This window comes from Gouania willdenowi, chromosome 22, assembly GCF_900634775.1.
Source record: "Gouania willdenowi chromosome 22, fGouWil2.1, whole genome shotgun sequence".
Taxonomy (NCBI): Eukaryota; Metazoa; Chordata; class Actinopteri; order Blenniiformes; family Gobiesocidae; genus Gouania; species Gouania willdenowi.
In genome coordinates this window covers 1,829,676-1,844,084 of record NC_041065.1, presented here as the reverse complement: position 1 = coordinate 1,844,084, position 14,409 = coordinate 1,829,676, and the positions used below count along the sequence as shown (strand labels likewise).

At 38.1% G+C, this 14,409-nt stretch overlaps 1 protein-coding gene across 1 annotated transcript in view; it reads right to left on the bottom strand.

The window, feature by feature from the left end:
• sntg2 (syntrophin, gamma 2) overlaps nt 1-14,409 on the bottom strand; it is a 144,966-nt gene that overhangs the window by 100,713 nt on the left and 29,844 nt on the right. Inside the window, exons 7-8 of the mRNA XM_028438657.1 lie at nt 13,331-13,418; nt 4,032-4,114 (exon numbers count right to left, since the gene is read on the bottom strand). Of these exons, the coding sequence (XP_028294458.1) occupies nt 4,032-4,114; nt 13,331-13,418 (171 nt within the window). The remainder of the gene's footprint in view (nt 1-4,031; nt 4,115-13,330; nt 13,419-14,409) is intronic.

Below are 14,409 nucleotides of genomic sequence, written 5' to 3'. Positions count from 1 at the left end.
TATCTTGTTGGGAGAGTATGGAGGCTAAATTAAATAATTGTTTCTTTAATGGTGTTTATGATGTTGATTTTGTTAGATGATAAATACTTGTTCATGTGGATCTTGTTGGGTTTTTCTTTTTTATTATGAATTTTATATTTTGATAAGCGCATTGAGATGACTTTGTTGGAAATTACGCTATACAAATAAAATTGATTTGAATTGAATTAACACTTGACAGCAGAAACATCTGAAATTGTCATTGGTGGTCTCCATTTGCAATGTGCCTACCCAGCCCTAGTGGTCATGGCACGTCACTGAAAAGCTGATACTTTGAGCCTTTGCTGTGTCTACTCACAGTGTGTTTAGTCATAGGTTCTGACTATAGGAGACACAGCAGCAGATGTTAGTTGTGATGAATCACTGTTGCAGTTACTGCTGCGTCATGTTAGCAGCAGATGGTGTAATCAAAGCCATCCCTATTTAACGTCACAAAGAGCCAATAATAGCGTGCGTGTGTGTGTGTGTGTGTGTGTGTGTGTGTGTGTGTGTGTGATTGTTACTGATGACAGATGGAGCTGGAAGGGTTTTCCTTTGTTATGTTACCTTTTATCTCATGTAATGCAGCAGATTAGTAAAAAAATTGTTCACTTTGGTATTAAAGCATGAAATTTGGCACAGATACTCAGATCTGGTCAAACGAGGTGTCAGCAGAAACCTCTGGTCCCACCTGGGGTAACCTCAGAGGAGTATGAGCAAAAGGGAGCAACTTTGATACTGCTTTCTCCCATTGACCGAGGTTACCCCTGGTGCAGGAAAACACCAAACTTCCGCGGCTTCGTACAGGCGCAATTCAGCTTCTAGCTGTCGATGTTGTGAATGTCCACTAGCTTCTCCAAATACCCCTTTTTTGCGCTTGGCATCAGTTTGTCCCTGTAAGGTCCCTTTTCTTTTGTTTTCTCTTTTTGCATTGCTTTTCTTCTTTTTCCTTGTCGTATTACTCTACGTAAATGCGCAAAAAGTAAAGCTCTGGCGAATGCGTGAAATTCTGGGGGCGTCTACCACCATCATAGCTGACGGGCTCAGACCCCCCCCAAAAACAACCCAACTCACCACGTGACTCCTCACTCTCAATAATGAATTATCCTTACATGATGAAATAGTTCGAACCCGGTCAGGTCAACTATTTCGAGAACTATTTTCTGGGAGAAGGATAAAAAGTTTCAAAACATTTGATTTCGACCAAATCTAATGAACAAAAACAAACTTTACTTAATTTGATATCTGAAGTTTCTGAGAAACGTCTCAATGTCCCGCCCTAAACAGCTTCACTTCTTCCCAATCTACCAGAAGCCACGCCTCTACTTTTCTGCATGCGCATCACAGAACATAACATTGATATACTGTAGGTCTATATGTCTATGGATCAGGTAAGAGCCAAAATCATATTTACCTGTTTGGTGTTCTGACGCGCGGCCTTGTTTCCGTGCACAGTTCTGCGTTCACTTTGATTGACAGTCTCAATCTTTTCCACGTGTATAGGGGTCAATAGGACGAAGGAGGGACTTATATACATTAACGTATATGACTGAGCACCAGCAGTAGACCATAGTAAAAGACTAGTTAGGTATTTTATCGCATTTCAAAAGAATCAGACATAAACATAGATTTCTCAGAAACTCCGGATATCAGCTTTAAGCAACGAGACAAGTCAGATATAAACAACCTCAGGGAACGTCAGTTTATCACTGTGTGTGTGTGTGTGTGTGTGTGTGTGTGTGTGTGTGTGTGTGTGAGGTGAATATCTCCCCGACGCTGTGCCTGTTCTGTTTTGGAGTAATTTGGTCATTTCAAAATGTTTATTTTAATTTTATTTCACTTCTGGACGACACGGCAAGTGAAACCAATTCAGCTTTAGACCTCAGAGTGTGAGGGGGCGCTAGCGCACCATCTATATCTATTTCACTGCACAGCTCACTTCCGGTGCGTGCATGAGCTCCTGTGGACTTCTCTTTTGAAGGAAAATACGTTTTACTGTTCCTTATTTGGTGATGATGTTTCAAAACGTTTTCATGTTAGTTTGACCGTACGCTATTTAGACCAGACAGACCTCACCCGGAAGTTATAATGGGCAATGGCTGCTGTGTTGAAAGCTGCACATTTATCAGCAACGTGTGTGAGAGAGAACTAACGGAGGTGTCACTACACCTGTCCATAGGGTGGTAGTGACTGTAGTGTTACGCTCTGAGTCAGATCTAAGTGTTTACATGTTACGTAGACGGTGCTACATAGTGAAGGTCACCTGATTACTGCAGCTTCACTCACGTCACACCTGCCACTACACCTAACAACTGAAAATAGATATGTTTAGTGAAAGTTAGACAGGTACACGTGGATGGACTGGTGGCATAAATTTAGAATGGAATCAGTCCACTCAAAAAATGCACAAAAACACATAATGACTCCAAAAAACATACATTACAGAAAAATACAAACAAAAAAATATAAAAGTGATGATGAAGTCATGCACATGTCCCATAGAATTATACATTAAAGAATGTGAGCTCCTCCCTCTCAAACTACCTCACAGTTAAAACTAACAGTGAAGGCAGGTTGATATTACAGTTATTATGACAGTTAATGGCTTTACATTCAGTATATAGATAATTCAGTATATAGATTGGGGTGACCATAACTCAATGGTGGAGTGGGTTGTCCAATAGCCAAAGGGTTGGGGTTTGAATCCCGCTGTATTCCAGTCATTGTTGTTGTGTCCTTGGGCAAGGCACTTTACCCACATTGCCACGTATGAACGGGTATGAATTGTGCCTGAATGTTGTTGGTGGTCAGAGGGGACGTAGGCAGCCACGCTTCTGTCAGTATGCCCCAGGGCAGCTGTGGCTATATTGTAGCTTACCAACACCGGTATGATTGATGAGGTGACTGGTGTGAATGAATAATGGTTTCTGTAACGCGTTTTGAGTCTCCTTGAAAAAAGCACTATATAAATCCAAGCCATTATTATTAATATTAGATAAACCAAAGAGTGCTTACAACAGTTTCACTTTTAGTAGCCGTTATACCTCCCTGTGTTTGTGACTAAATGCAACGCAGTGGTTGGACAAAACAATGTACTATCGTCTTAAATGGAATACTACTATGAGGTGAGGAGGAGAAGGAAGACTGATAATGATTTACTGCTGCTGCTGTTGTGATAAACACACACGATGAAGTGTGTGTTTGTTTACGCCTACTCATGCATATGCATAAAGGCCCAAAAAACAGCTTGTTTTTAGGAGCGTTCTGAAAGTGACTTTTTAGAGGCTAAAACTCCAGAAAACAGGCAAGTTTGAAAAAATAAACCTAAAATACTATGTTTATGGGGTTCTTAGAACAAAGGGAGATGGGTGAAAAATAGAATAATACTGGACCTTTAACACTAGTGATCAATTTCTGCTGAGTCAACACACTTACACACAATCACTGACAAAAAGCACAATCATAGGACATTACATGTGTGCAGTCAGAGCCTGATTTATGATTTATTAAGATCTGAAATACAGAGATTACCTGTGCAAATAACATCAGGCACAAATGTGGTGCAGATGTCATTTTTAAACCTGGATGCGCACGTTACGGTGTTCAACATAAGTGGAAGTTCTAATCGAGACATAATCAGGATCTTTAAAGTGACCAAGTCAATGCTGTGGGGAAAACAAGATGAACAGCAGTAAGATAAAGCTTTCAGACAAGAAAGGCAGAAAGCGAGCCCTGGTCCGTGGATCATTAGGTACTGGGATGTGAACCTGAGTTACTTTGAGTCCCGACCACGCCTGATTTTTAGGGAAACATCGGCAAAAGCTCATTTGAGCACACAGTAGGCACTGAAGGCAAAGCCACATCTTAGGTTACGGAAATAAGGGTGAAAGGATTTAGTAATGTCACAGACCAAGAATTTTACATTTTAATTACCTCCAAAATAAAACTAGCACACATCATTTTTTAGATTGAACTTATATAAGAATAATTGAGTAATTAAAGTTATTTCTCACTGTGTTGTTTCCATTTCCATTAAGATGCAGGCCACTGTCAAACAATGGAGAAGACACGCAGCTGTGATCCAGTCCTGGAGAACCTGAGGGGAGAGAAGAAAGGGTTAGCCTAGCCTACCTTCCTTTAAATAATGCTGAGTCTTTAGGACAGCAGAGCTGCCAAGCCTCACGCTTTGAGTGTGACAGTCACGCAATTTGACGCATTCTTACACCACACGCCACACTTGACATTTCTCACACTTTTATTTCCCCATTCAATACTATTTATTTCATGATAATGAACTTTGTTCCTCATGGCTTGCCGTAGCTCAAGTAACTCTGATTGACTGATTGAGATAACCAATACCAGACCAATCCATGTCTCCTTGTGGCTAAATCTAACCAACCACGACAGGCATCACACAATAATGAACCAATCAGAAGCAACGTAAGGCGGATCTTGATGAGCCGTCTCTAACTGACGCCGTCTGAGATAGTATGTAACTACTGTTATGGCAATTATTATATTCATCATCATAACGTGTGTTCATGTGTACAATTTGTCATGTTTTAATACACAGTTACTCGTTGAACAGATTAAGAGTACAGACAGTCTCTGCTGAAGCCTCATACAAAAAACTCACATTCTTTCACATGCACACACAGATAAGACACCAGAAATCTTCAAGGCCAAACTCACTAACATTCACATTACACACACACACCAACTGACGCACGCACATTATCAGGACAGATCATTGCTCCAACGTCTCCACTGTTGGGAGCATCTGACTCCCTCCTTTTCTTCTTTCAGGGTTGGGACTTTTTCTCATATCTGTATAAAGCTTAAGCTGTGAAACTGTTGGTCAGTCCTACATATCCGAAGCCAGGGAAGAACCTTTTTGACCATCCTGCTTTGTTGCGGGCTGCCTTTCCTCCCAACAGGATGGGACACTTCTTCTTTTGTACTCTTTTTCATTTAGTTTATAATAAATCCTTTTTTTATAAAATCATCATGCTCTGACTGGACTCCATCATTCAACCAGAGCAATAAATCATGTCTCCAAATGAGGTCAACCGCAAATTTTCTGTGACACTACCCAATCTTGTTCACTGTTTATATTGGTGTGTGTGTGTGTTTGTGTGTGTTATAGTGTTAGTTTACTCATCTAAAAAACTAACATTTTGTGTGTGTGTTTCTCTCTCACTCACGTGTGTGATCTGACGATATTAGATCGTTAACGATTACAACATGACGACATACTTTAAACACGACATAATTTAATCACATTTCAGCCTTAATGAAGGAAAAAGTCAAAAGTAACAAAATGTTGTTATTGTGCTGCTAGTGATTATTATTAATAATAATAATAATAATAATATAAGGGTCTTTGTGGCTCCACTGACTTTGACCCATTGTTGTTTTTCTTGTAAAACTATAAATAAATAAAAACTAAATGAAGTTTATATCACCTATTGCCATTTTCAGTAAAAATATAGAGATATGAATATTGGTTCATATCACCCAGGCCTAATGTAACCAAAGCAGTAACGTTTTATCTTGTAAAGGATATGATTGTATAAACTGTGTGAAATGAGGCGTTCAAACACTGTTTAAAGTATGATTTTATTAATATGAGTGTGTTACCTTAATAACTAATAGAAATCACTAGACTGATATGCTGCCTTGTTATGTAGCAAGTGTTGCTAATGCTAATGCTACACTACTTTAGTTAAACAAAGTTAAAAGACTGTGTGACTATAAGAACATGTCAGAACTTTTGTTTGATGTTAATTGTACTTGGAACCAGTTTGATGAATTGCTTACATACAATTTAAAAAAATATTTGAAAATGATCTTGTCTTAAATGATCTTTTATTCCTTTTTTCCATTTAGGGCGATGCTTTTAAGTAGGTGAATTTGTTTGATTTATTGGTAAATAACTTTAAAATAATCTAAATGATTTGAATGAAAAAAATTGTGATGTGATTTTTTCCCCAAATCTCCCACTACTATGTGTGTATGTCTGTGCTAGACATTAACTTAAATGAATGAAAACTCTTATTCAGCTACTAGCAGTGTTATGAACACTGCTAGTAGCTGAATTACACTTGTAGGTTATATCATCATAAATACATAGTAAATGAAATAAATGCCTTGTTTAATCTAATGTTCATTTGAACTGTTCTTATGATTATTTTTGTATATAATAGTGTATTTCTATAGACATTGAGTCTGCTGATAAGACATTAATTCAATCAAAAATCACTTAATGTTTTAATGTTTTTTACATGATGATCTTTTTAATGACGTCCTTTCTGTTGCAGACAGTGAGAGCTGAGGTAAAGGTAGCACTGCCTTGGGCCACAGTGTTTTAAGTGGGAGCCTCTGTCATCATCAACATCTGTGATAAACACCTACAACATCAGACATGTCCCCAGATAAATGATGGACAGTTGGTTCAAATGAAATATTGACAAATTAATGTATTTTGTCAAAATTCTTGTTAGTTTTCATTTCTAATTTCTGGTAGATTAAAACTAGCATTAGGAGGCCACAGTGCAGGGAGAGCTGCTGGTATGGAGGTGATGACATCATTCTGAAGGTAGAAATCAACGTTAAAACAGGACAAAGCCATGTTAAAAAAGAACACTTTTTTTTGTTTGTTACTAAAGTCTCACTCCTGTAATTTTCTTAAACTTGGCAGCCCTGGGACTGGAGTTCTTAACCTTGGGGTCAAGACCCCATTTGGGGTCATGAGACACTGGGAGAGCCCAATTTTTGCTTATTTTTACCCCTTTTCTGCAACTACATCAAACCCTGCCATATTTCAACCTATTTTCATAACTTTTTTTTGCCATATGTTTCTTCCTTTTAATGTATTTTTGCTGCGTTACTCCAATTTCTGCCACTTCTCCATCACATTTCAATATCTTTTCTGGACATTTTTTCCACTTTCAAGACATTTTCAGCACTTATGAACCCAACCCACCACTTTTTCACCTAGTGTCGCATGTGTTGACCCAGTATTTTCATTCACTTTTTACCATATATAATACTTATTTTTGCCAATTGATCCACATTCATGATTTGTCGCCAATTATTTGCCAGTTTTATTTATTTATTTATTTATTTATTCAGTTTATTTCCGACATGGTTGCATTCAGAGAAGTTTTTTTATTCTTTTCTTTTTCTTTTTTTTTTTGTACATGCCGAAAAAGGAGACGACAGAAGCTGTTTGCTTATCCAAGTCCCGTCCCCTGTTTTGAACACAGAAAATTTACATCAAAGCTTGTCTCTCTGGTCAAACAGTCTTAGGTTGTTCTGAACACAATTTCATTTTTTTTTTTTTTTTTGTCCTTTTTTATGTAGGATTTATTCTCATCTGTAGTCAGTGTTGTCATTTTTCATTCCTCCTCTCCATCGTTGTTCGTGTCATCCTTGTTCCCTGCAGATTTCATTCCCCGACTTTGTTTACGTTCCTCCAGTTCAAAAGAAAAGTTCATCGTCTTTCGAAGTTCCTTGTTTTGTCTCTGCATCAAGGTTATTCTAGCTGTTAATAGCTATTGACAGTGCTGCGTTTTCCAATGTTAGATTTAACCCTTTCTCGTATAAACACATTACTATGTCTTAGTTTATAAGCAGTAATTTAAATGTGACCCAATAAGGGAAGAATAGATTATCTTCTGTGTTTTGGTATGTAGTATTTGTTGTAATTTCCATAGGATGTAGTTCTGTTTTCAATGTTTTGTCTTTAAGATGTTTTTTATATAATGTATTTTATTTTTTTATTTTTTTTGCATGTGTTTGCGTATGTTTCTGGGTGGATGTTGTCATTAGTAATAAATATTGTAAGTATTGGTAAATGGTCGGAGATGTCATTTATTAATATTCCATCTATCATTTTGGTTAGGTTCTCATTAAATATGTCTATTTTGCAATCAGGATACAAACAACAGATTAATATGTTCTCTCCCTTTGGTCTCGGTATTTTTACTGTTACACATTCTCCATTTCATTATCTTTTATGTATAATGCCTTTTATCGTAAAGTTCATACCTTTTTGTTCATTTAGCCAAGTTTCGGACAGTGCCACATTGAATTCAGTCTCCGAAAAGTAAGCACAGTCTGAGTTTTGTTTCCAGTGTTTATATTGATCTGGGTCCATGTCCATGATTACCATCAGTAATGTTGTTGTTTAGGTGGATCCTTCGTATTTTCCCAAGTCTTCCATCGTTTTGATGAAGATTGGTTTTCCGTTCTCTTCTCCCAGTGGTGTGATATAAATCCTGCAGTTTCTTGTCCACGTCTTCAGAATTTTTCCTCCTTTTTTTATGTGGCGTGCCTTCCATGCGATGCTTGCGTTTTGTTTTGTCAGGTGTTCATTCATGAAAACCTTCGTTTCTTTCAATTTCCTGCCTTGCTTCAATAGTTCTCCTTTAAATTTCAGATTCGTGAAGGTGATTTTTACAGCTCGTGTCATCACGCTTTGGCAGGAGTTGGCAGGAGTTGATGTTGTTAGGGTTCAGGACAATGTCCTTTGACTCCAGGTAATCAATGACCTGTTGTTCAATCGATTTTGTGTCTTCGTCACTCGCTTCCGTTGTCTGTCTCAACCTGGGTGCTATCGTTAGGCCTGTAATGATGACATCTTTCTTTCTTTCCTTTTGTTCCAGCTCTTCAACCCTCGCGTTTAGCAGTTTTATCTCTTGAGCATTCTTTACATTCTGTTGTTCCAGTACCTTTACTTCACTTTGAAGGCCTTCCTGTGATTTTTCCAGCATCTTTTCCAACGACTTTATCTTGGCTGTGACCCGTGCAGATAGATCGTCTTTGAGGTTTCGTATTATCTTCCAAACCCGGATCAGGTTCTGTATGGCCTGCAGGCGGTTTTTTAACCATTTTTCTTTTCGTCTTGGGCCCAAGTTTTATTTCTCAGTTCTGTCCAGCTGCAGCTGTAAGCTGTTACTCTCCCAAGGTCGTGTTATCGGAGCGAGTGAACACACGTCCTTTCTCTCTGAAGACCAGAGACAACTAATTGTTCCCACTTTTTAAATTCCATTGCTTCCTCCCCCCATTTGTGCCAATATTGACACTTAAAACCCTTTTTACCACTTTTTCTGTCTGTTTTTATCCACTCTAATTTGCAACTTTTAACCAATTTCTGTAGTTTTCAAAATCCCATTTCACCTCCTTTTCCACCATTTTTGGTCACGTTGAACCCATTTTATTTCTGATTAAAACCAGGATCTTTAAGATGACTATAATAATAATAATAAATGTTCCTGGATAACAGTGGATATTATTCAGATGAATAAATAAATGTGGTTATCACAGATTCATAGAACAATGGACCATCATTTTACTGACTTTATGGATGGACCCCAAAAATCTCTCCCCTTTATTCCCCCTTATAGATGGTCCTGTCTCCACATGACTGTTCTTCAATGTTCATGTCTGTGTTCAACCACCTTCAGCTACAGTGGGGGTCCCCGATCTCTGGAACCTTTATTTTGGGGGTCACGGGCTTATAATCCACTGCCTTGTGATATTAGCTTGAAATTGAAGGATTTGATTTTAACCTCAGTCACAATTTTTAATTCCTTTTCAGTAATTACAACTTCTATCTTTTTACTTTTAAAACCATTGAACTTCAATCCAAAATCTCACATTTACAACCGACAGCACAAAGTGTGAGAGATGGATTTAATAATAATAATAATAATGAATTTTATTTATAATGCACTTTACATTTCAGATAAAATCCCAAAGTGCTACATAGTAAAACAGGACAAAAAGTCAATAGAATACAACAATAAAAGCAGGACATGTTAAAATTAGCTATAGGCTTTTTTAAAAAGGAAGGTCTTTAGTCCTTTTTTAAAAGCATCCACCGTCTGTGGAGACCTAAGGTGGTCAGGAAGGGCGTTCCACAGACAATTTCTATCAAATCCTTTTAGTGTTGCCAAAAACATCTGCTTTGTTTGCAACTTAGTAATAAATATGAATGCAGCAGTAAATAGAAAACGCTTCATCATCTGCTAGGTTCTTTTAAAATGGGACATTATGTATTTAAAAAAACATGTTCATGTAAAGACATGGGATTGTAGCCAGGGTCTAATTTGATTATTTATCTGTTTGGTGATTATTTGAATGAACAAACTTTTTTTAAATTCCACGACAAAACCAATCGTGTGACAGCTGCTTCAATGCATGAAAAAAACACAGCATTCATTAAAAGCAAACGTACAGTAGACAATGTCTGTATGTGTTTGCTAACACAGACTCTACTGGAAAGAAAGCACCGGCAGGAGGAGCTCCCAGTGGACAGAACTGGGAAGATTGTCCCATTAAGAGCAAGAACCACACCATGCAAAAAGGTTTTTAATACTCCAAATTGTTTGCAGAAAATCTTTGAAATGTTAATTATCCCACAAAAAAAAATAAAAATGCGTCTCTTAATGTATGCTGACATTATGAATAATGAATCCTGCAGATATGTAGGCCTATCCCTGTGTGGCGTGCTTTAGGCTGTTTAAATGGAAATTTAAATAGCTTTATCATAGAAAATTCAATGTTGGCAGTGTGGGAAAGGTGATTAAAAACAGAGAATATAGAAAACAGACACCACTCTAACACTCTGATGGAAGAATTCTCTCTCTCTCTGTGCTTTGGAGCTGATGTTATCACTCTTTCATGCTCTGCTCTTTCATTTTAGTTTGTAGTTGAAGGTCAAGCACTGACAGTTCTTTAACTTCTTCAACTACAAGAATAAAACCTTTCTTTGAAAAGTCGTATTCATTGCTTTTAATAAAAATGGTTTTCTCACTGCTTTCATGCTCATTATAAACACATTGTTGTTGATGTAACTCCATACAAAAGGTAAGAAACACTTAACATTACTGAATGTTGAGCCCCAGCCTCTTTTCTCTGAAAATCACAAACCCATAACAAACAGCCTTTTTTAAAGCTTCTACAAGATTACCGTAATTTCCAGACTATAAGCCACTACTTTATTCTCATGCTTTGAACCCAGCGGCTTAAACAATGACGCGGCTAAATTGTGGATTTTTCCCGGTTTTATAAGCTTCACGCCACCACAAAATTGAGCTCCGTCACATTAGACGAGGTGGAACAATGAAATTGTAAACTTTAAATAGTTATGCTCGCACAGAATCATTCTGCAACAGCAACAACAGAGTGGATGCAGTAAAAGTCAGCCAGTTTGTAATAGAAAGATAAACAGTGTTAAATCACTGCGTTAGGTTTGTTCAGGATTGATCGGGGCTTTGGACTCTGAAAGTGCGTTCACACCGAACGCGACTACAGCGGCTTCCATCGCCCCTGATGTGTCGTTTGTACATAGCAGTGCTTTTTGGTCACTTCATCGCTCCAGTGATGTGATCACCAGGGAACAATGTGTGAGTGTGTGTGTGTGTGTGTGTGTGTGTGTGTGTGTGTGTGTGTGTGTGTGTGTGTGTGTGTGTGTGTGTGTGTGTGTGGGTGTGTCTTGAGCCGCTGACAGGGTAGAGAGAAAGAGAGAGAGGGTTGATCACTTATTTTCCTTCTTGCTCCACTTTTACGGTTTAAATGATCAACTTACTGAGATATTAAAGGATGTGTTATGATCAGTAGTTACTGTGGTTTTTAAGAAGTTAGTTTAATTTTGCCCCGATAAATTGAGGAAGCCGTACAGCCTCCGCTGCAGCCGTCTGCACTGAAGCAGGAGGGGCTACAGCCTCCGATCTACAGACAGTGAAGGAAAAGGGATTTGTCGCTTAAGTCGCTTAAAAATGTCAGACTTTTCAACTTTGAGCGACGAAGTCGAGCGCGACCTCGTCGCTCAAATTACACGTCACTTCGCTTTAGAGGAGATAACTTGAGGTTGCGTCATTTACATTGATTTTAATGTAATCGCGTTGCTTCAGTCATTTCAGTCGCGTTCGGTGTGAAAGCACCTTGAGGCTGATGGAGACGCTTCCGTAAGGAAGATGGACAGACGGAGGAGATCAGAACAGCCTGTATACAGCTGATCTCTGCTCCGTCTACAGTAAAAATCAGCCAGTTTGTAATAGTAACATAACAGCATGAAGTTACCAAATCATCACGTTGGATTTGTTCAGAAGCGATCACGTCCATATTCTGACTCAGAGTCCGACTCGCTGTGATCGCTCCTCGGTAGTTCACGGTAAGAAGAGCGGACAAAGTGGTGTATCAGTCTGGTTCTAGTAAAAAGTGACCATAAAAAGCTGTAAAGGGACTGATATGTAGACGTGGAGCAGTGAGGATGTAGTAAAGGAAACTTATCAGTTGAAACACGGACATTTCCCTGAAACCTAACTTGAGTACAGCAGCCTGCCTACCTGCCCGTTCTGATTGGCCAAGTTGTTTGCAGGGCACCCTCATCAGCCAATAGAGTACGGCCTATGCTATGTGGCGGTATTTGTGCAGATTTTTCTTAAATGCTAAATTATTGTAACGCGGCCAATAAAACTGCGCTTTTAGTGCCCGGAGTGGTTACAGTTGATGTGAAATTTTGGAAATATATGATACTGAGGGACAATAAATGATATTTTTAAATAAAGAAATCTGTAATCTGCCGAAAAGAAAATCCAGAGATTTACATCAAATATAAAGCCAATTCTCAGTAGGGAAGGCTACAAAAGCAGAAATAATTGAACTAATGTATGGACATCAATTGCATTAAGTTTGGTGTTAATAATAAACAACACACGTTTTTGTAAAAAAAAGAAGAAAAAAAAGTTCAGGCAGAAGCCCACTGTGCCAAATTTGGCATAAGTTTGGCACAGTTAAAGCACAATTTTTAGTCTTATGTCTGGCCACTAGTACAAATTTATATTTATCTTTATTACTTTTTAAATTATTATAATTATTGTTACTACACTTTTCTCTTTATTTGTTTTCTTTGTTTTTGTTTTTTGTGGCATTCAGTGTGGTGAGCAAAATAGGAATTTCATTGTACAGGGAAACATGTCTCTTTACTGTACACATGACAATAAACACTTTGAATCTTGAATCCCAGGTGTTGCATTTTGGCTTGAAATAAACACATCTATTTTTATCCAAGTTTTTGCTGTGCCATGCGTAATGCTATTACTCACAGCAGTGAGAAAAGGCTTTTCCATCTTTGAACATAATGTCCTGGTGTGTGTGTGCTGTGCTCTTTGGTTCTGAATGTGGGTTGGCTACAGTTTCTTAGGATTACGGACAGGTATAGAATTTGTCATTTCATTCCTTCTTTACAACATTTAGACCTGTGAGAGTCACGGAAGCTGGAGCTGCCCCCCGTGGAGCTTACCCAGAGGTAGTTTGAGAAAGGACGGAACTTCTTGCAGGTAGCGAACAGTCATGGTGACTTCCTCTCCTGCTGTGCGGAGGAGGTGAACCTGGAGCAACGGAGAAAAACTGTTAAAGAGAGAAAGGCCATGACACCTGCTGCACACTGGACAAAGTAAATGTAGCAGGAGACGAGGGAGGAATATTTAATCATTTCACTTCTTCTTCATTTGTTTATCTATTCAAGAGACAATGCATATTAAAAACAAGAGAAGGCCAAAAAAACATGTACCTGTAAATACGCAGAATTGTAGCCAAAGCCAATTTCCATCCTCAGTCCCCCTGCTGGACCAAGAGCCAGCCACCTTACCCAATATATCACCATCATCCGAGCTCATTCTCATATACTCTTAAGTAGGGATGTAACGATTAATCGTAAGGCAGTTAAAAATCGATTCATAGGTATCACGGTTGATATCGATTTTCTGAAAATTGAATCGCAGTACTTTTTTTAACCAGCAGAGGGCGCTATCCACAAGTGTTGGCGGCGGGCGGAGTCTGCTAGTACTTTCTTTCTGGCCGCCTTCTACTCTTAAATATGTTAATAAATGATTCATTACCCCTTTAGCACCGAAAGAATATCTGTAATATTACTTTAATATCTGTAAAAGTCACGTTTTTCTATTAGCTCTGTCTGCTAGCATAGCTTCTCTTCTTCACTGCAAGATATCTGCATGCCAACCGACCACTGGGTTACCAGCGCCCTCTGCTGGTCTAAACAAATATGACGTAAATCAGTGTAATCACGGTTTTTTTTTTTTTTTTTTAAAGTCCAATTGTTAAGGCACAAAGTACATTTTCAGTTGCACTTTTAAAAGAAAAAGAACTATTATGCAGTTTTGCATTGTTTATTATAGAACCAAAATGTAAATTAATAGGCTTCATTTTCATTTCTATTATTCCGTTATTTATTTCATTCAGATTTATTTTTAGTTAAATTGCATTGTTTTGAATAGTTTATCAAGGAATTCTTTTGACAATGAAAAATAAAAGGAAAATAGTACAGTATTTTCTAGTTTTTTTCTCAAAAAAAAAATTTGT